Consider the following 21,269-nt stretch of genomic DNA (forward strand, 5'->3'; position numbering starts at 1 on the left):
TGTGGCGTCTTGATTTACATATAGATAATTTGTCCCTATAACTAAAACAATAGAAACATGTCAGCTTTCACTGTAAGCATCCATAATATTATGGCAGTAAGCTTAATATATACCACAAAAATACGTCAGCCCCCATTACATGATGCTAACACTTATGCATGTGTCTAAAACTTCACAGTTTCTAAAAGCAAGAGATAAAAGAAACAGCAAGCAAGCACTTGATAAAAATTGAAGAGGGACAACCAGGTATTGTCACAGTGTTCAAGACAATCGTGGACATAGAGAAGTCAATGTTGGACCCAGTAAGGAAAGTGGAGTTCTTTGGTTTTGTGGTGGATTCAGGGTGCTCCATCTTGAGTTCCACTGGCTAGATAATACATTGTATAAGGAAGGATGTAAGGAAATTACAGAGTAAAGAGACTTCCCCTTTGAAGGATTTAGCCAGGGTCAAATGGCAGCTACCCTTGAAAATCCAGGCTATTTTTCGGACACCTTTACATTATCACTTGCTTCAAAGATTGAAATGAGATTACCATTGAAAAGGCTGGTGGTATGATTATCATGTGAGATTAAACTTAAAGACAACAAAGGAGATTTTTGGTGTGTAAGGAATCTGGAAGGGCAATGCAATATTGGGAGACAAAGTAGATATAACGAACAATCAGATGCAAGTTGGATAGGTTGGGGTGCCAGGAGTGTTTTTTTTGACAGATGAGAAGTGGACCAAAGACAGGGCGGACAAGACACATCAACTGCTTTGAGCTCTTGGCAGAGTCCTTTGTGGTGAAGAGTTTGGAAGGTAGTAGGCCTATCATGTCTTTTGAGAATGAACAGTGTTTCAGTGTTTTTTGTGTGAATCTAGAGAGGTATGGGATCAAGGAAACTGTTAAAGCTAGCAAAGACTTTTGACACTATTGTTAGGATCATCAGATATCAGTGAGGGAGAGCAGTCACCAGAGAAAATGAATGTAGTGGTCAATTAGAATTCAAATTGCCTAGTCAATTAGAGCTAGTAGATGGTCAACAGAGTAGTGCTTCTGGAACTGAAGGCCAAGAGAGGGCCTTAAGAGTAACAAGGCAGCATCAGAGATTTTTCAGTTAGAGACTGGCCCAGAATTGGAAGCAATGCTTTTTTGCAAGAGTGGCTGGTCAGGGGAGTGTATGCCTTGCCCTCATTCTCTATGATTCTCAGGCCCTCATTTATGAAGAAATGGCGGTGTGGTGCTGCAAGCCAGCTTGCTGTGCCACGCTGCGTCATTTTGAAAGTGCAGGGATGCATTGTATTTACAAAAATACGATGCATCCCTGTACTTTCCTCAGTGCTTTTGTACAAACTGCTGCCTAGCCCCAAAGCAGACACCCTTGCTCCATGGTGTAATAGTACCTCTTACTGCACATAAACAATCATTAATGTATTTTCCAATTTCTGGGTGTGCTGCAGAATGCAGCACACATAGAAGGAGCAAAAAATGGGGAGAAATGTTATTTCTACCCATTGCGCCACTTTAATGCCACCCATAAGCTGGTGTAGGAATCTGATGCATTCCGAGCCTCGTACATCTGGGAATGCATTAGAATCCCTCAGGTTCTATGGGTGTTAAGAGGGAACATCCACAGAAACATCCTTGGAACCACCCTTTCATGCAGAGTTATGCAACACAGGGGGCCATATTTACAAGGCAATGAAAAGCCATGCAGGGTTGCATTGCATGGCCATGAATATATGGATCTGCACGCTGTGCCACAGGAGCATTAAAAAAAAATGATGCTCCGGTGGTGCAGTGTGCTGCTAGGACCTTGTAAATGAGGCCCTCAGAGATTTATTACTACTACGTGACCAGCACAGGCTTCGTTCTCAAGACTAATGGCAATGAGTGCAGATGTAGCGTTAGTGCTTCTGATATTTCTGTCCTTACTGAAGAATTCACAGGGAGCATTTCTGCACATTATTATGGCAGGTAAGTTACAACGGGTGATGTGGATTGTTTCAGAGGTCCCTGGGGAGTCAAATGCATTTCTACAGAAGCTTTAGAGTTGGCCAAAGAGATGTTGAGTTCACCAATTATGACATAATACTGAGATGCTTGGAAATCAAGAAACAACTAATATATTGAAAGGTGCTTGGATCCTGTGGGAGCTCTTGTAGTTCACGCAGTTAATTTTATGACACAGATATATTGTAAGGGTTTAGGTTAACAAACTGTGAATGCATATAGGCCAGCAGTTGCAGCATGTCATTGTTTGGTAGATGAAGTTTCAATGATTTGGTTTGTAAACTAACGGAAAGTGTTGGTCGTAACAGACTTCTGGAACCTAGCTATTCTGCTTTGTGGAATACAGTGTAGGTTTATGGTTACTAAAGAGTTGGCCAGATAATGATAATTTACCTTTGAAGAAATTAATTGTCTGGGAAACTGGTGATGTTGTTGTGCTTAGTCTCCTTCTGGAGGATTTCTGATGTCAGCACCTTGGATTTAACAAACAGATTGAATGCTCCTGAAATAGCAGTGCTTAATGTAAGTGGGAGAACACAGACTTATTCTAAGGTGGTGGCCCATTCCACGTATAGGGAATATCTAGGTTTATGTGTGATGTGCTGGATTGAGGAGTATGAATCATGAACAAGAGATAGGGTTTTGGTTTTGTATTTGAAACCATTGAAACCAGTAGCAGCACAACTATAACAAAATGGGACAGTTATGTGATGAAGGATGCTGTGGTGAATGGTGAAGATTTTGGAGTGCATTGATCTAAAGGTGCTATGGCACCGAAAGCCTTCTTTACGGCAGGCCAATCAATTTTATGGAAGTTTATTAAAACCTGCTCAATAAATAAATTGATGTAGACAGATAAAAACTGCTCTATTTTTTGAACAATAAAAACATCTAAATATTTAATTATATAATGTACAATATTACATTAACATTTTAGTCTGCTGTTGGTCTTAATAAGTTTTTCAATTGTTCCCTTAGCAGAGTCTCATTCCTCATTATGCACCACCGGAGCTTTCCTTTACAACTTTTAAAGTGCTGAGTCAAGAAATCTCATCAAATGGCAGGCCCATTGCAGGACCCCTTCCACTTCAAAACCTGATCAATTGTTATGATTCCCATATGGTTAAAACACAGGTGTTACAACACTTTTAGGTTGCTTCTTAAATAACCCATACCTTTCAACTTTCCTCCTCATAGTCCACAACTTTACTAAAGAATACATCTTATCCTTGTTCCATCAACCCCTAATCTCAGCTATAGAAAGACTACAAAAACTGAACCTCATAAAGTTTTGATTGAATGTTGGATCTGAGTTTTGGAGGGCATAAGAGTATGATTTGTAAGGAAGTCAAGCAGAACTTGGTCTCTTTTCAGCTTCAAAATCATCTATATTATGTTTGAGACATAAGAGCTTAAACTTTTCTCTTGCCCATAGTCTAAATGTTTTGTATCATAGGGAATTATTCCACACATAAGGCATTTCCAGTTTGAATAAAATTCTCATAAAATTAGTGAGTCAATCTGACAACTGTGAAAGATGCTGTTTGTTCATTTTTGCCCAGATCACCGACCTAAAGGATCTTTCTTTAGAAGCACACAGCTGTTGTACTGGGCCATCTCTGCTGGGTCATCCCTAAGCATTTTGCCTTAACTCTCCTTTTTTCCTGAACTCATTTTTGTTGTCTTTTATGTCTGCACTCTTTACCACTGTTATCCAGAGATAAAGCACTTCTGCTCTCTCCCGTAACATGGTAGAATTGGCTTATACCCAATTGGCTCATTTAATTTACTTGCAGGTACCTAGTAAAATGATAGTACATGTACCCAGGTCCTGTAACTTAAATGCTACTAGTGGTCCTGAAACACTGATTGTCCTACCCACTTAAGTAGCCCTTTTAAACATGTCTTCGGCCTGCATTGCAGCCTGTCTAGTTTAAAACTGCCATTTCAACCTGGCAAAATAAACCCTTTGTAAGACCTAAGCCTTCCTTTGTAAAACATATATGTCACCCCTAAAGTAGGTCCTAAACAGCCCATAAGGTTGGGTAAAGTGAAATTAATAAGTTGGGCATGCACATTTCACTTTTACAAGTCCTAGAAGTGAACAATTCTGAAATTAATTGTTCACTAACGCAAGGCTTACCTCTCCCAAAGGATAAAATTGTGTAACCTTTTTACATTTAATAAGGGATAACTTTCTATTGGGAGCAAGTAGGATTGTGAGTTTGGTGTCTCACCAATTATTATCTAAATCACTTTTTAGTGATAAAGTTGGATTTTAAGTCACAATTCTAAAAATGCCTCTTTTAAAAATTTGCCAGTCTTGTCCTAACCATTTGGTACCTGCAGGCTGTATTCTGAGGCACATAACTAGGTGTAGATGGCAGTTGGTCTTTGTGTATTACTACCAGACAGTGAGACAAAGGGGGGATCGGTGTTAGCAGGATGGGCCAGCTCTGACTTAAAGGGGTGGAGCTATCATCTACCACGCTTCACAAAGATTCTGCCTCAGCAAAAGGATGCCACTCAAGTCTATTGTGCCCCCAGACAAGCTGGAGCCAGGGCAGGGAGGCAGGAAATTCCAAGAACCCCCGAGGCGCGGAAAGCTCTAGATGATTCTCCTACTTTAAAGCTGGCACCAAGTATAAATATTGGACCCTCAGACTCAACTCTTCAATACATATCTGGACCTGTGTGGAGCTGTGAAAGACAGAAAAGACTCCAACTTGCTTTAAAACTGCATCTGGACTCTGCTTGTTGTGAACCCTAATCCCACAAGTGGTACCCCTCCAGTATTTGACCTTTGGAAGTGGGGATAGAGGTGCCTTGCCAGGCTAGCTGTGGTCTATACCTAATCCAGCATGAAGCAGTGCGAAGGCACACAACGTGTCACCGCACAGCTACAAACTTCATCTGAACAGATGCCCGATGATGCTGAGTCATGCAGAGCCTTGCCATACAGCTACCAGCCTCAACAGAATCGACACCAAGTGATGCAAAGCCTCGCCAAGCCTCACCAAGCCTCACTGCCTATCTGTCAGCCTCATCGGAATCAATATGGATCTTGCCATCCAGCTTCATCACAACCTTTGCTGCATGACGCAACCCGATGCAGGACCTTGCATCTTGGACCTTGCAGCTCCTCAGAACTGACGCTGGACAACAAGAAGCCTCGCAAAGCAACACCGCACAGTCCACACATTGTGATTTAAGGTACTTTGTTCAGTGCGCCTAACTTAGTCCCTGTAGCCGGCCCAAACTCCATCGTGGTCAGCCCCAGCTTGTCAGTTTGCACCGGTCCAGTACAAACAGACAACCACAGTTGCCCCTGTGCTTTTAAGCACTGATTTCACTTAAATCTTTAAAATCTCTTATCTCTGGTTCTACAAATTGAATTTTTGTCATTTTGGTCTCAAATAATTTATGAAATATTACTATTGTTTTCTAAATTGGTGTGGGATTTTTCTTGTGCTATATTTAATTTTATTATTGTTTGAAGTAATTTATTATTGTTTGAAGTACTGAATACTACTTTACACAGACTGCTTTTGTGACAAGCTACAAGAGGGTTGAGCACAGGTTAATTTGGAGCTTGCTTGTGTTTCACCCTTACAGGAATTGTGGTTTTTGCGTGAGTAGGGTTTCACCCTCCTCTACCAGTAACCCAATTTCCTACAGCTGCGATAACAGTAATTTAAAAATTGCATGTTCAATGTGTAACCCATACCCAATCTACTCTCAATTGAGGAACAGGAATTGAGTTGGAAGATACCAAAAATGTTATTGCTCTTTAGTTTTTCCATTCTGGCATACATCTTGAGTCCAAAAGAAATTGCTTCGAAATTTAACACAGGAATAAATTCAACCAACAAAGACAGTTAATACCGAATTTAATGTGGGACTATGCAATTTGTGGTATTAGCCATTTAAGTTCATGTTTGTAAGTATGATGCTTTGTGTTTGAACACTGGATGATAATTAGGTTTAGCTTTGCAATGTTGCCATACATACGATTACAGATAGAAGACTGATTAATTCTGCTGTCACTCATCCAGCAGATATACTTAGTGCTATTTTTTAAATAAATTAGATTTTGTGTTTTATTTATTTTCACCTCCAAATTATTGCTTCAACTGTATAGATGTAGGGCCCGATTCATAAAGAGAGTCCACAGTCATGGCAGACGCTGTGCACTCATGGTGAAATCTCTGAACTGCAGTTTCTCATTGCAGAGACTTGCCCTGCTCAGGAGGCTCTTTGTGAAACAGACTCATAAAGTGTCAAGTGAGCCCTGAACACCTATCGGGATAGTGCTTAAAATAACTGAGCAGTATGAATTCTTGAATATGCAGGTTAGCCAATTTCAGGGGAAAGTTTCTAGGAGCACTTAGGTGGTTTGATTTATCTGTGATGCATGGAGTAAGTAGAAGTAAAGCACAAAAGAGCACCCTTGCTAAGGTCCATGATTTCTTCATTTTTTTTTTGTAAATCCTGGTTCTAGCTCGTAGTTTATACTTTACCCATCTACCACAATTAATTTGCTTATGGTCTTTAGTCAAATGTATGGGATACCCCACTTGGAAGAAACAGCCCATAAAAGACCACTTTTGACTCTGTCAAATGCAACACTATAGTCTAAAAAGCAGGTGTAGATTGACATCCCTATGTCTACAAATTTCTGAGCAAGCATATTTAGGATGATGTAAGATGAGGATGTTATCGAGTGTCTCACAACATTTTCTAAAGTCTGCTTGACGTATGAAAAGAAAATTATCTTGAAGCACCCATTATTCTATATTCTCTAGCACAATTCTGTAGAGTTGTTTGACTCTGTATCTAGTAGGTTATTGGATTGGATGAAGAACAGAAGCTCACTAGGAATCTGATCCAGTTACTAATTGATGACCTGGCACAAACAATGAAGTAAGAGAAAAAGACAAAAAGTCTGGATCTGATTTGAAGACATTGACTAGTATCCCATTAGGTCCAGGTGTGGCTGATGCACAAGCTAATTTAAGATTGCCAATTACAGTCTTTCCTGTTAACTGGAAGCCTGGGCTATTATATGTGGGAATTTCTGAGTTGCTCACACAAGCATCACTATACTGCTATAATCATGGTTCAGGCATTAACATGTATTGAATTATTAATACTCCACTCTTTATTGGATAAAGATTATTTACTAAATTCCAAAATCTCTAGGTATCATATGTCTTGGAACATATAATGATATCTTGTGATAGTTGTAATTTAAAGTTGGATTTTAAAGTTGAATCTCTTGGATCAAAAAAAACAAATGTTCAAGAGAAGAGACTTTGCTTTTAAGCATTTTATGGATGAGAGATGAGAAAGAAGTGTGAGGAATGTTAGACACCAAAAGAAGAAGGAGAAGTTTCACTTAATCTATGTTAAACTGAGAGATATTGTTTTTTTAAGTCGGCATTAAAGTAACTGGATTCCAGGTGCAACACAATGGTATTGTTTGGAAAGTACTGTTGCTATGATAGTAAAGGAAAATGAATTAAAGGAGATTGCACCTAATCTGAGCCTCTGTGTTTTAAATATAATATAGATTTTTTTGTCAGTGTAACCTTAGGAATTCAGAAGTTTCAATGCTCCAGGTGGCACTGTGGGAGCCAGCATGCCTAATGATTGTGGAGGATGGAAAGGGTTTCTCAGCCAACTAAAATGTGTGTTGAGAACTGGGGAAGAGAATGAGTAAATAAATTGTAGTGATATTTATTTAGTTTATATTTAGCTCATGTATTTGTGTCAGCTCTGACATGGAGTTGAAACACTCTATAGAAAACGTCTGTTTAGAAGGGCAGGCTATGAAAAAATTATTTCACATTAGTGATTTTATTTTACTTCTACTTAAGAGTTTTTATTACAGAAGCATGAAGAATTTAGGTGAGCTGAGGCACCCTTAAGAGAGGGTTTATGCTCCCAACATTGGCCAACTGACACTCCTGGCTACCCTATTCCAAATCCTCACGCATGACCCTCACCTTCCTTTGCCTTTAGGGGGTGATTAAAACTGTGTGGTGGATGTTTCCCTGGATAGATCTGTTCCTCCCTAGGGCAATTTGGCTGGGGTGAATGCGGCGTGGGGCTTCTGAGACTGGATGGACAACAGGTCACTCAGGGACATATGACGCAAGTCAAACTCAGGAAGGGCCAAATTTTTATTCCACTCTCCAGAGCATGACTTGCATGTTCAGAATGATAAGATCAGTTGCAGCTGCTACCAGGGAGGGGTCAGGGAGGGGTGTGGAGGTTGGGTGGGGGGGCAGGTAAATGAAAAAACAATGTACCTGCCCCTCCATGATGCGCAGCTCTGCTCCATCCTCCTCGTCTTCTCTCCCTGACCAATTACAACGTTTCTTTCATGCTGTTACACAGCATGAAAGAAGTGCCATGATTGGCCTGAGTGGGCAGAAATGCCACTCAGGGGGAGAGTGGGGCTGGCCAAACTCACATGCGCACTTAGAAGCGCACATACAACTCCTCCTTTCACTTGACGTGGAGGAGGCTGGCTATGCCCCGCCCTACGAAGGCAGAAAAATAAAGGAATAATAAAATACTTTTATTATCACTTTATTTTTCTGCTTTTCGTCAGTGGGGCGACACTCCTCAACCATAGCAGAGGGGCCAACCCTGGATAGGATACTGAGGTTGCAGGTGTGGCAGCCGGGTGGCCAGGACTGAATAATTAGGGCCCACATTTTCCGACAATAACCCAGTGCAGGTGATGCTCCACTGGGGAGGGTGATTGCACCCTTCCCCACCTGGAGTCTATCACCCAGCCACATTTATGAGCCTACCTTTGGGGACTTCTTAGTGACAAGATAATTGAATATTTCAACATGAACACATACACTTCATCTCAAAGTAACATGGAGTGGGACACCATTAAGGCAGCCTCTAGGTGATACTGCCTTAGCTAGTAAGTGGGGGTTGACCGCTTTCTCCACACAGAGTTGTCCACTCTAGAGGACAATATAAGACATCCAGAGAATGAGGTCTGGGGATGCCCAGACATGAAGGATGAAGGAAGCACTTAGAGGTACTAGAAAAGCTCTAATCCATGGTCAGACAGGACTATCTTATCACAGTGTACACTGAGGATGGATGCGTGGGCTGGCTGCTTGCATGGCTGACTTAGACTGAGGATAAAGGGACTAACCCCTATCACACAGATAGCGGGCCTGTGGAAGACATACTTTACACTCAAAAGGAAACACATGGCATTTTTACAGCTTACTACTAGAACCCTAGACAAGCCTGGTGCTCCTTTACTGAGGGATGGCTTAGACCTAGTCCTGAGCAGAGCAACCCTGCGGCGATTTCCTGAGGGGGACTGATAAGTACCTGGTGCCCTAATAACTGAAGAGGAAATTAGAGAAGCCTTTAAAGGTATGGCCTAATGCAAGACACCCGGAATGGGTGGCCTCCTGGTCAGATACATTTGCCTCTCAACTGGTACGGAGGCTGGCGGCAATGTACGCTAGAACCCAGAAGTGCATTAGTCTTTCCGTAACCAGGGAAGCCCTGACAGTGTCCATTCCTAAGAATTCAGGTGATGCCAGAGACACATATTAATACCGGCCCTTGTTTATGTTACATTTAGGCTATAAAATACTCATTAAGGTCCTGGCCAATTGCCTCCAGCCACTTTTGTGGGCGCTATTGTGAGTTATTTGTGCTTGCCATCAAGTAATTTACCTGTGTGCTGTATCAGGAGGGTTGGGACAGGGGCATTCTACTCCACAACAGGGAGCATGCGGTATTACTGTATGTAGATGACATTTCTGGCAGAGGTATCAGGGCTATGAGTGAAATGGCAAAAGTTGTGCGCATTCCCTGAATCGGCAGAGCTGGGGAGGCCACTGGTATCAGTGACAGATTCTGGGATCCATTGGAAACTCACAGTTTTTGAATATTTAGGAATTAAGATATAGGATACTGATGTGGATTTACTGGAGGGCAACTTCAGGAGTGGGATGTGTTGTCTGAGAAGAAGCGTGATCATTTGGCGGTCCTTGCAGCTTTCTATCAATGCCTGCGTGGCATTGGCTAAGATGGTGGCCCTCCCCAGAGTCATGTACTACTTTGTAATTCTTCCAAACTGGGTACCACAAGCTTCTGATCCCTCAAAGCCCTGATCAGGGAACTGGTACAGGATGAGTGACGCACCCAGATGTCACTGCATACCTTGCAGAGGCCCTCAACCAGAGGCCTGGGGGTCCCGGATTACTAAGTATATTACCTTGCAGCCCAGCTGCAATGGCTATCCCAGTGGTTGGTGGGGCTCAACCTGGCAGAGCTACAGGAACTCAAAGACCCAAGAAGGGAAGGAGCATTGCTACTCCACCTAATGGGAATGAAACTCACTCTGGCCCATAAACCAGACTTTTGCATGTGTCACTTAGGTGTTGGGTGGGCGCTTACCATTTGACAAGGTCAGCTGTCTCTTATGCCCCAGCAGCACCGCTGGTAGGTAGGCCGACCACTCAAGGAGGTTATTTTACCAGCGGCAGGTCCTTTGCAATGACCAAGGAGTGTCACCCCACCTAGCAACGAGCAAGTAGCTGAAAATTAAAACAATATTATACTATTGTTTTATTTTTCAGTTGCTGACTCATCTGGCAGGTGCAGGGAGGGGCGGGGCTGGTCTATGGAGAGGGGAAGAGGCAGAGTGGAGTCAGTGCACTCATTTAAGAAACGTAGCGCTGCACTTAGTGCAGCCCCACTTTCCTTGTGCCCCTTAACGCCCCCTACTCCCACCATATTTAACATACAACGCACCATGGCGCAGGGTAGGGGGCAATACCATAATTTTTTTATGCTATTAATGTACTCTGCAGGAGTATCGCCAACATTTTGGCACTACTCCTGCAGAGTACATACGGGCCCACTGTATTCAATGGCATGCCCCATTTTAACGCCTGCTCTGGGCAGGTCTTATAAGTGCCGAGAAAAACGGTGCAAGGAAATTTCTTATATTTCCTTGTACCATTTTTTCGCCCCCCTCTAACAAAGTAAATATAGTGCAACATTTTAGGCCATCTAACGCCGCATTAGCATTAAAAAAATTACGCTAATGTGTTGTTTGGGTGACAATAAGAGCTCTTAAGTCAGCCCCTAAGTGCGCATGTCAGTTTGGCCGGCTATCATCCCTGCAAATTAGTACACCATGCAGTATTGCTGGCTGTGGGTGTGCCATTACTGCACTTGTTTGGGGTAGTCATTTTACATGTCCTTTCCACATGATGCTCCAAATGAAATAGCACTTTTATAAATCCTTACGACCTGTCTCATCTGCACTTGTATATGCCCCGACTGCAAAACTGGCGCTCACACTCAGTTCACATCCTTCACAAAGCAGTCAGATGGCAATGATTTTGTTACCCCAATAGCGTAACGTATGATGCCTCGGCGCTCTGCCTCCTGGATCACGGGAGGGAGAGGGGTGCTGTCTCCGAATGTCTCCCCATCTGTAATCACGATGAGGAGTTTGCTGGCACTTTTCCTAGCACCACTTCTTTCTGCAAACAATTCATTCCTGGAAGAAAAAAGCTATGTTATTCAAGATAAGAACGACTTAATTAATGACAATTTAAAATGTTATGGTAGAGGTTTAAAAAAAAATACAATTATGGTCAGTTAGGGAAGCATACTGTGAATTCTGTATCATTGATTTGCTTTCTTGAGTAGGAGAGAACACCTTTTTTTATAAATTATTTAGAACTTTTGAGATTCATAATTCATTTTAAACTGTGTTTTCAATAGAGCACACCATCCCTCCAAAATACTTGTGCTCAACCCCCTTCAAACCTCTCTCTACTTCTGCTTTCACAATTGAAATTTTAAGACAAAACTCAGAATCTCAGAGGAGTTAACCCATATGTTAACCTTTGCCATCTCACGGTTTTCTCAGTTGTGGCTGCTAAAGAACAGGGGTGGCAGGGCAGAATAGGGCGAAAAAGGGATGGGGGCATTTAAAAAAAATAAATAAAAAAAAAACACTTACCCTAGAGGAAAGACACGTTTGCCTACTCTCCATCCTCTTCCCGGCTGCACAGGCTCCCAGCCAAGCACGACACTGCTGTTTGAGCGGCCTGCTTCACTGATCAGACTGGGAATGGGAGCCTGGGCATGTTCTCTACCCGTCTGTGTTATACAGCCGGGTAGAGAACATGCAAGGTGCGCATGTCTTTTTGGCCGTACCAACACGGCCAGTCAAACGGACATGCATACTTTGTGTGCACATAGCCCTCCCCCAGCCTCCTCCCTCCAGCCCAGCCCCTCACCTCCCCACACTACAAGGAAAAATAAATGATAATACCGTATTATAATTTTATTTTTTCCTTTTTGGGGAATCCAGCAGGGCAACGCTCCTCCGTTTTAGCGGAGGAGCCTCCCCTGGCCTTTCTTTCACAAAGGTAAAAGGGCATGTTACGAGAAATTCCAAAACAGAATTAGGTGGGCATAACTTGCATAAGTAAGTATACTGTAATTATGTGAAATTACAGAAAAATGACACCAGATTACGTAGAATTACGCAAAGGGCATAAGCTTTCAAAATGGACCTGAGGATGCATTTTGTGCCAAGAAAATAGCGCTAAATGAAACAGAACACTAGCAGCAGCCAGCTACTCGCATTTTCTTCCTGTGCTCTTGTAAGAGGCATTTTCACCTTAAATTACTGTACATTACACAGCTTTGATTGCGTTACATTCGGAAAATTGGCATTCCAAAAGTTAAGCGAAATTTCCGCAATTACTCTCATTACCGCAGAGCAATTAACATTTCCTCTACGCCTGGTCAGATTATTGTCTGACATAAAGTGTGTCCTAAATGTTGTTAAAAGATCGCCATATTGTGTTACGGATGTCTGTATCTAAAAGCTAAAACTAAAAAAAGCAACAGGCAGCTTTCACAGCCCAAAAATGATTATTTTATTCTGCATTGTCAACATTTCCCGGCACACTGGTTTTGTCCGCTCTCATTTCAGCTATGTCTTCAGCTGTTTTCCCTTAAACAAATATCCATTCTGCGTTTATTCTGCATTTATTCATTCTCAATCTCCATCCCTCTATCGTCTTTTTTGAACATGCCTTTCTTCGTCAATCACTTTCCTTTTGTGTTTAATTATCAGTAGTACATCTTTTTTATTACAGCCAAAATGAATTATTAGAAAATACTTGCATGACTCTAATTATAGCTGTTGGTGTGTGTGTATTTCCGCGTTGATGACGTATGCCACTTAAAAGTCTATCCGGATTCCTGATGCTCCTGAACCTGTTGAAATCAAAGTGCACCTCGAACTGATCAGAGTACTGCATTAACGCAAACTGGAAGAAAATAGAAAAGACACAATAGAGCAGTATGTCATTATATTCGCAAAGCAGTTGTGCACTGTGGTTTACTACCAAAAAACGAGCAAACCAACAGAAGTTGAATAAATATAACATTTTACCAGATTGCATAAGTATGTGCGTGCATAAAGGTGTTTTAAATAACTTTCTTTCCATGAATGTTTTTGTGATCCTCCCTAACTCACGAGATACCACTCCTTCCAAAAGCTTACTTAGCATGTATTTCTTTCGTATCTTTTAGCTGAACTTCATGCACCTAAATGTAACATATACCCACGATATACTACAGTGCTTAATCTGTACGACTAGTTCCAGGCGATTGGGCCCGGCATTCATTTATGGGGCCAGTAACCTATTTGTTATCATCAGGTTTTGACTCGGAACAATAAAGAACAAGCATTTGTAATGTAATAGGTCTCGCATTTGTTAGAGTTATTAGCGTTGTAAACTCAGAACAAGACTTTTCTTGCCATATAAATTAAAAATTAAAAGCAATACAGTTTTACATAAGTGAGCCGAGTCAAAGCACCATGGCATCAGAGTGAAGCAGCACACAAAAGGAAAAAGAAGTTTGCTCGCATGTTGGCAAAAGTGCAATTAGCCATGTAACAGGGGTGATGTCCAAGGCGGTAACTAAACCTCCCCAAGGAGGGACAAATGTAAAGCATTTACCAACAAAAATAAAGGATTTTGATGGGCAAGCCAAAGGACAAGTGATAGTGATGGGCATCAGGCAGGCGGGGTTTAAAGCAGTGCTTAATTTGTAAATAAAAAGGTGCTGGTGCCCAAACCTCTCCTCTGAAACATGCAGCTGGGGCAATTAAATGTGCGAGCACGGAATACTGAGGTAGTGTAATCCTAAAGTCATCTCGGGCCTCTTTAATCCATTGCAGCCACTCCCTGCCTCTCCAGCTCACTCTTGCAGCTTTCTCCTTCCTCCCTTTGTGATGCTTTTTCGTTTGCCCTTCCTCCGTCTTTCCCATATGTGTCCTTTGCTTGCAGCAAATGCTTGAGGCAGAAGAATGAGCCCCGGCCCTCAAATAAGTGCTGGTGCTCAGCACCGGAAACAACAAGCACAAATTAAGCACTGGTTTAAAGCCCAGATACATATCAACACATCAGAAAAGCAGTGCTTGCTCGCTGCTATGCTCAACATAAAAAGGCAGACAAGAGTGGAAAAGAGCTGAAAAAGAACCTGCAAGAGTCAGATGATTCTACTGGAAAATAAAGTGGTGGTATAAAGAGGGTATGGTAGTAGAATACCGTAATCAAAATATTTGCAGCATAAATATCTTGTGCAAAATATTTCTCATGGAATTTCTTTCCCATTTAAGTTAATAATAGAAATGATATTCCTAATGAAAAGATATTTTGGTAAACAATACTTAAATCATACAATTCAGTCACACAACATGTTTGCTAAAATGTTCTGACATACAAATAAGAAAGAGGTGTGAGTTGGAAACAAGATTAGGCAGTCTTGGCGTTTTGCAATCCCAAACCTTCGACGGGCTCCTAAGAAAAATATGGGTCCCCCTCCACTTACTATTTTACAAATTAAGGACTGACTCTGTAGGAAGCACTCCTCTGTTGCATCTTAATGGCAACTAGATATAAAACCTCATTTATTTATATTAGTAGCAGTGAGCAGCGCTCAGTTTGTAATATAATGGGCACCCGTGCCAGGTGCGTAGCCTGGTTATTATGATTGGGGGGGGGGGTGAGCTTGAGATTTCCTGACAATTATGCTCGCACATGGTGTTAAAATACATTTATACCACAAGCAAGGCGCACCAGAGGGGTTTAAGAAGCAGTGAAAAGGGAGAGGAATGCACATTGGTAGGTGTAGTAAGTGAGAGAACGCACATTATTTTGTGAAATAGCCAACATTTTTAGATTCTTTCCAAACAAAGATAGGGAGAGTGTGTGTGTGTGTTTTTGTCTGTGTGTAAAAAATCCCAGGTGAAATCTGTCAGAGACTTCACCATACCCACTGAAAGCTCCTGTTCCCAACTATTTATCACAAAATACATTTATTGGGGGGGGGGTCACATCCCACACACCGATCATGAAGATACGCCTCTGGCCGGTGCCTAAAGCGCTGCCCATAAGCCCACGACTAATGCTGTTAAGTGTTGCATGCCCAATACCAAGGCTTTGTAGAACGGAATCCATTGCAGGCCTCCTCTATTCACTGCCAGACACACTTGCCTTTTTATCTCACTCTTACAGGATCCTGCTTTCTCCCTTGGTGATGGTTTTTCCACTTTTCTCTTCTTCCTTCTTTCCAGTTTGTGTTTCCCCCCCTTGCTATCCATAGAAGTCTGATGAGAAAAAAAATTCTAGAGGTCCCTAAAAGTGAGTGTCAATGGCCTCTGCTGGAACACACTAAGCACTGGCAGTGGGTATCACAAGGTAGAGCGATATTAGCTTCAGAATGAAAGTTAGTTATTACTATTTACTCGTTCTCTTAGTTACTGAAAAATATTATTAATGTGATGGCAGTCCTAACGTACCATGGCATATTTCCCTTAGCATTACACGTCAGTATTGCATATTTCCATGGTTTTTTGCTTTGTCCTTTCTCTCCTTAAACAGCTTATCATTTTGAGGGATGTCTTACTCCATGAAAACATCACTACCTCTTCATCTTCTTCCTTGTTAAATTCCTTACTCTGCAGGGTGCTTCAGCCTCTCTCATCTGTCACTCGGGCCTTTCTTTTATTTGCTCCCACTACGGCACACGTGACCTAGGACCATAAAGGGTACCTGTGCACACCAAGCCTTCATATATGAAGCAAAAGGCAGGAAGAATGCAGAAAAAACACCTCTCTGAAAAAGGATGGTAGAAAAGAGCTGCAGTTGGAAAGGGAATGGAAGCACTGATAATGATGAGTAATCCAGCAGTTGTCATAGTGTAGTGCATTCTGTGGGCCAGATTTAAGGGAAAATGACAGTGTGTGTCGTCAAATTTGCAGCGTCATGTACCGTCATTTTCACAATGCAGGGGCGCGCTGTATTAAATAGAATACAGCACCTCCCTGTGTTGCCCCCTGTGCTGGCGGTGAATTTGCTCCCATGTGCCAACACAGCAGCCCTGGCACCATTGTTTAAGGATGGCTGCGTTGAGGTGGAGATTGTTTTTGTGCAGGAAGGAACACTTTCCTGCACAAAAACAATCTGAAATGGCAATTTGCTTGTTCTATGTGTGAAAGAGCAAAAATTAGCTTATTGTGCCATGCTAACACCACCCCTGGGGTAGTGTTAGATTTTGGAGCTGCCTCAGGTATTCAAAAACTCGTAAATTTGGGGCTGCATCAAAATGCAATGGGTGTTGCTGTGGCATGCCCACAGCAACACCCATTGCATGCCCATTCCACGCAAAGTCCTGCATGGGAAGGGACCATATTTACAAGGTCGCGTTAAGCCACGAAAAGTGGATTAACACCAGTTTGTAAACATTGTGCAGTGCATAGCACCACAAAAGCTTCACTAAAAGTGACGTTCCAGTGGCGCTAGGGGCTCTTAAATATGACCCTGAGTGTTTATTATGGGTGAGGGATTCCAGCCTCAGCTCTAGACTCCATACTGTTTGAGCACTGCTGCTGTTTTTTACAAGATTGCCAGAGGTAAGAGTTTTCTACGTATCCCCCTAAACACAAGTATAATCACAAAGAGTACCCATTTTTATACAACATTCAATGCCAGTGTCAACTGGCTGCAAAGTTGCAGGCACCCCTCTGATGAGTCACTCACTGTTTACGTTTTGTAAAAGCATTAAACCATACCCAAATTCATTTATCTGCCCTACTCACAGTGGGACAGGCCTATAGGGAAATCAGGTAGTATGCGGAGGGCTGGTCTAAAATATCAGCGTGTGCTAATTTTTGGCTGTTTGTGGGCCTGTTTTATGGTCTGCTTGGCGGTTTTTTACTCTTTATGTCATTGATCCTAAAATATTGTCTGTAAGAAGCTCAAAACCATGCACTCTTCCATAGTCTGCATAACACTTATACAGAGTGTCTTTATGTGGTAAAAGCTACTCCAATTTGTAAAGATGGTCCACATTTTTAGCTATCTAATTAACTAATGAGGGCAACTTTTATTTTGGTGCCCAAGTCTATTTTATGTCCCAGTCTAAACCTGGTTCTACCTGCAACCCTTGCTTATAAAGCAGAGGACCTAAGCTCGATGTTTTCTGCAGATCTTCCAATCAAGTCTCCAGTTTGAATTGCTGCCCTGCAGTCCACATGCTTGATACATTAAATCAATATCCTATTACGCATACCCAGCTTCACCACGTTCCACATTTCCGACATCTGTGATTACAACACATGCAGTTTCTCTATATTATGCCTTTCCCTCAGCGTTCTTTTACCTACAACAATGAAATAACAAATCACTATCTCATTATCAGAATTATGGCTGTTTTAATGCTGCACTTTTTGAAAATAAGACTCACAGGTCACATATCATGCAAAGAATTGGATATAAATAGAAGGATGAAGTTCACTGTTAGACATTCTTAGTTGATTCTTAATTTGTTTCGATGGTGCATCGCTATTTGAGTTTCAGAATTATGTCCACTAATGTTTGTTACCTCACAGACGTGCCTGGCATCGATGACGTCACATCATCATCTCCCATCACTGACAATGGCACTTGTCAAATAAAAATAAACAATGCACTGACATGAACCAATGTGATGGCGGTTCCTGACAATGCTAGAAATGTCTGCTGGCCAAGTAGTCATTTTTAAATTTGCCCAGCAGCAACTCTGTCAGGGTAAATGATTAATTTATTCTGTTGCCCTGGCAGAGAGTGGGTCACCAACCAAAACATAAATCAGGCCCAAAGTCTCTGTTTTATGGAAGACAGCTAAGGGACGAAAGTCTCTACTAAGTCAAAGTCTAGACTCACCCATGAAGCATCTGCTGCAATGTTATCCTTCAATTGTTCATGTGGACCTAGTGGTCAAGAGCCCTGGATCATTTTTAGCATTTATGGCAAAGCCACTGCAAACCTACTAGTGAATGGTAACTCCCTTTCAACCTTTAGTGAACATGCATATAATATGGATGTAGTATGTATGTAAATTTGCAGAATGTAATATGCTATTAGTTACCATTGAAGAGTGGGGTGAGGGCCAGGACTTAGACGAGTTGCAGCCTTGAGTGGGTCATGATCAGTGGAGGCCAGTAATTTTACGAGGGAGGGTTACACATCCACCTCACCCACACAAATTCATTAACACACGCACTTCCACACCCATTAAAAACACTCACTAACAAATACACATACATTCATACATGCACTCACGCACACACACACCAAACATAAAAAAATTAAAACTCACCTCAAGAGTAGCAGCTCTGACAGGGAAGAGGTCCCAGGAGGGTTGGGATTGCTGCCTTCACTCATTCAGTGAAGGAAGGCAGCAGTCCCAAGCCTTTGAAGTCCCAGGAGGGTTGGCACTAAGGAGCTTAGGTGGCCCACCTAAGCTCAGCCACTGAGGGAAGGCAACAGTCCCAATCTCGTTAGAAAGTGGATGAGGTCAGTGAGACTGCTGACTTCACCCCAATTTGTTACAAGGTTTTACTGATTGACACAGACCTGGGCACATCAGGACTTAAAACCTGTGCCCAGGTCAGAAGCAATCAGTGATGCTCCCCCTCGTCATGAGGGAGAGGACCTTGAGGCACCTTTGCCAGGCTGAAGAGTTCACACCCGCAGTAGCTGTGACTACTTCATCCCAGGAAAGTTCAGCTTGGGGAGCCAGGTGTCTGCACATTTAGCGCATGACCAGCTCCTGGCTGCCTGATCTGAACCAAAACAGTGTATGCCAGACTGACTTTTGTTCAGCCCGTCAGACACTCTTTAAGTCAGGAAAAAGGTAAGGGGGTGTGGCCCCACAGCCTATACGGAAGGGTCACTTTTGGTCACGATGCCCCTCCGCTACCTCATCAGTGGTGATAAATAGCATATTATACCCTGAACATATGCACACATTGCAGTTTTTCATGTCTAATGCATTTAAACAATAATCAAAGCCACAATGCAAAAAGTTAAATATGCGCATGTTGTAAAGAGGTGTTTGACTCTTAGTAGTAAGCAATTTCTGAGCCAGTCAGCAGTGGTTTTCTCATGACAGTTTCACTTTCCTGTGGAAATATGGAATTTAATCTTTTCATGATAGTAACACATTGTGAACATTTATGTATTCACACACTACAGCAAAACCACTAATAATTGGCTCACAGAATGCATTTGAAAACGTTTTTCTTTTACACAGGAAAAAAGCTTCTAGAATTTTGATAGTCATTAGGCCTCTTCAATTTGATTTTACCACTTGCATTCAGTTTTTTTGTAAATATATATATATATATATATATATATGTATATATATATATATATATATAAATATTCACTGAAAAAAACAAAGGTTTCAGGGACGTTATAGTTAGGAAATAAAAATTTAAAAAATACACAAATTCACTGGAAAAAAAAGGTTACAGGGACTTTATAATTAGGAAATAGAATTAAAAAAAAACCTTAGAACTGTATTTAGGGCCTGAATTTACTTCCACAAAACCAGAGAAATTCAATGGTTATAGTTACCTGAGCTAACTATAACTTGTGCCCCTGTAATGCACTGCTTATGACGTCACATATTACATCACTCATGACATTGGCCCTCATTACGAGTTTGGCAGTCTGAAGACCATCATGGTGGAGGTGGCGGTTGCACTGCCGTCGGCCTGGCTGAGAAGACCGCCATATTGTGACCATGGCGGTCCTCTGAACCGAATACACCCAATTACCCACCAGTACCACCAGTGCGGATGGACCACCTTGGATGGCGGTAGGCTTCTGCAGCCCGGCAGGTACCATGTTTCTGCTGAGGGTATTTCAAGGTAACACACCACCAGGGTTTCCGCCGCTGTCGCACTGCCACTAATACCCTGGCGGAAACAAACCACATAAAAGGAGACACTCACATTCAGGAACACAGATATGTCCTGATCTGCCATGGAACCAGAACTCGAAGCCAAATGCTCCTGCTTGCACTGCGTCTCCAGAACCAGCAATGGCGATGACGTAGAGGACAACCGTAAGTACACACACCTCGCACACACAGCCAGGATGGATAGGGACCGACACACACATGCAAACACATACCCATACCAACATATGCACACATATGCAAAACACACATGCACATGTGCCATACACACATCAAGCACAATACACATCACCGCCACACACCAGCACACATCTACACAACAACCGCAGCTACACAAACACGTTGTCACTACATAGTACTGCACACTTACACATGACAATACATACCCACAACAACACTCAGACAACTCACAACCAGTCAACATAAAAAATAACATGTCACGCCCACACAGCACACAAACCCATACCTACATACACGGATGCACACACAACAACCAGACAATGGCAAACAACACCAGCACAACATATCACACCACACAGAGTGCACAATTAAGCAACACGCATGAACGGGACCACACAATCATAACACTCACAAAAAACCCATCACTAACATCCGAACCAATGGCAGGGCCACACACACACACATGCACACCAGGCAACACAGCTAGCACAACCAATACACAACCAATACACACAATTCACACACACAAACCAAAGTCCACAAACAGCAAACAGACATGTAGAAAGAAAGGCAGGACAAGCATGTCATGATCGACACCAACAGTATGTTGTGCATAATCTATTAATCATGAATATAAATAAAAATAACAACTTTATACAAGTAAAAAGCCAGTGGCCAGTCCATGTTCGTTAGTGCACATGGCACATATGGCTGCATACTTCTGCCCCAATTTGACTCCTGACTGCAAAA

General features: G+C 42.1%; 1 protein-coding gene across 2 annotated transcripts in view; it reads right to left on the reverse strand.

Moving 5' to 3' along the window:
- The window catches only part of LOC138304332 (integrin alpha-M-like), a 628,283-nt gene that overhangs the window by 337,458 nt on the left and 269,556 nt on the right, over positions 1-21,269 (reverse strand). For both annotated transcript variants that reach the window (XM_069244296.1, XM_069244297.1), the window contains exons 7-8: positions 13,206-13,351; positions 11,406-11,559 (exon numbers count right to left, since the gene is read on the reverse strand). In XM_069244296.1, coding sequence (XP_069100397.1) covers positions 11,406-11,559; positions 13,206-13,351 — 300 coding nt within the window. The remainder of the gene's footprint in view (positions 1-11,405; positions 11,560-13,205; positions 13,352-21,269) is intronic.

Source organism: Pleurodeles waltl, chromosome 7, assembly GCF_031143425.1.
Source record: "Pleurodeles waltl isolate 20211129_DDA chromosome 7, aPleWal1.hap1.20221129, whole genome shotgun sequence".
In the NCBI taxonomy this organism is placed as follows: Eukaryota; Metazoa; Chordata; class Amphibia; order Caudata; family Salamandridae; genus Pleurodeles; species Pleurodeles waltl.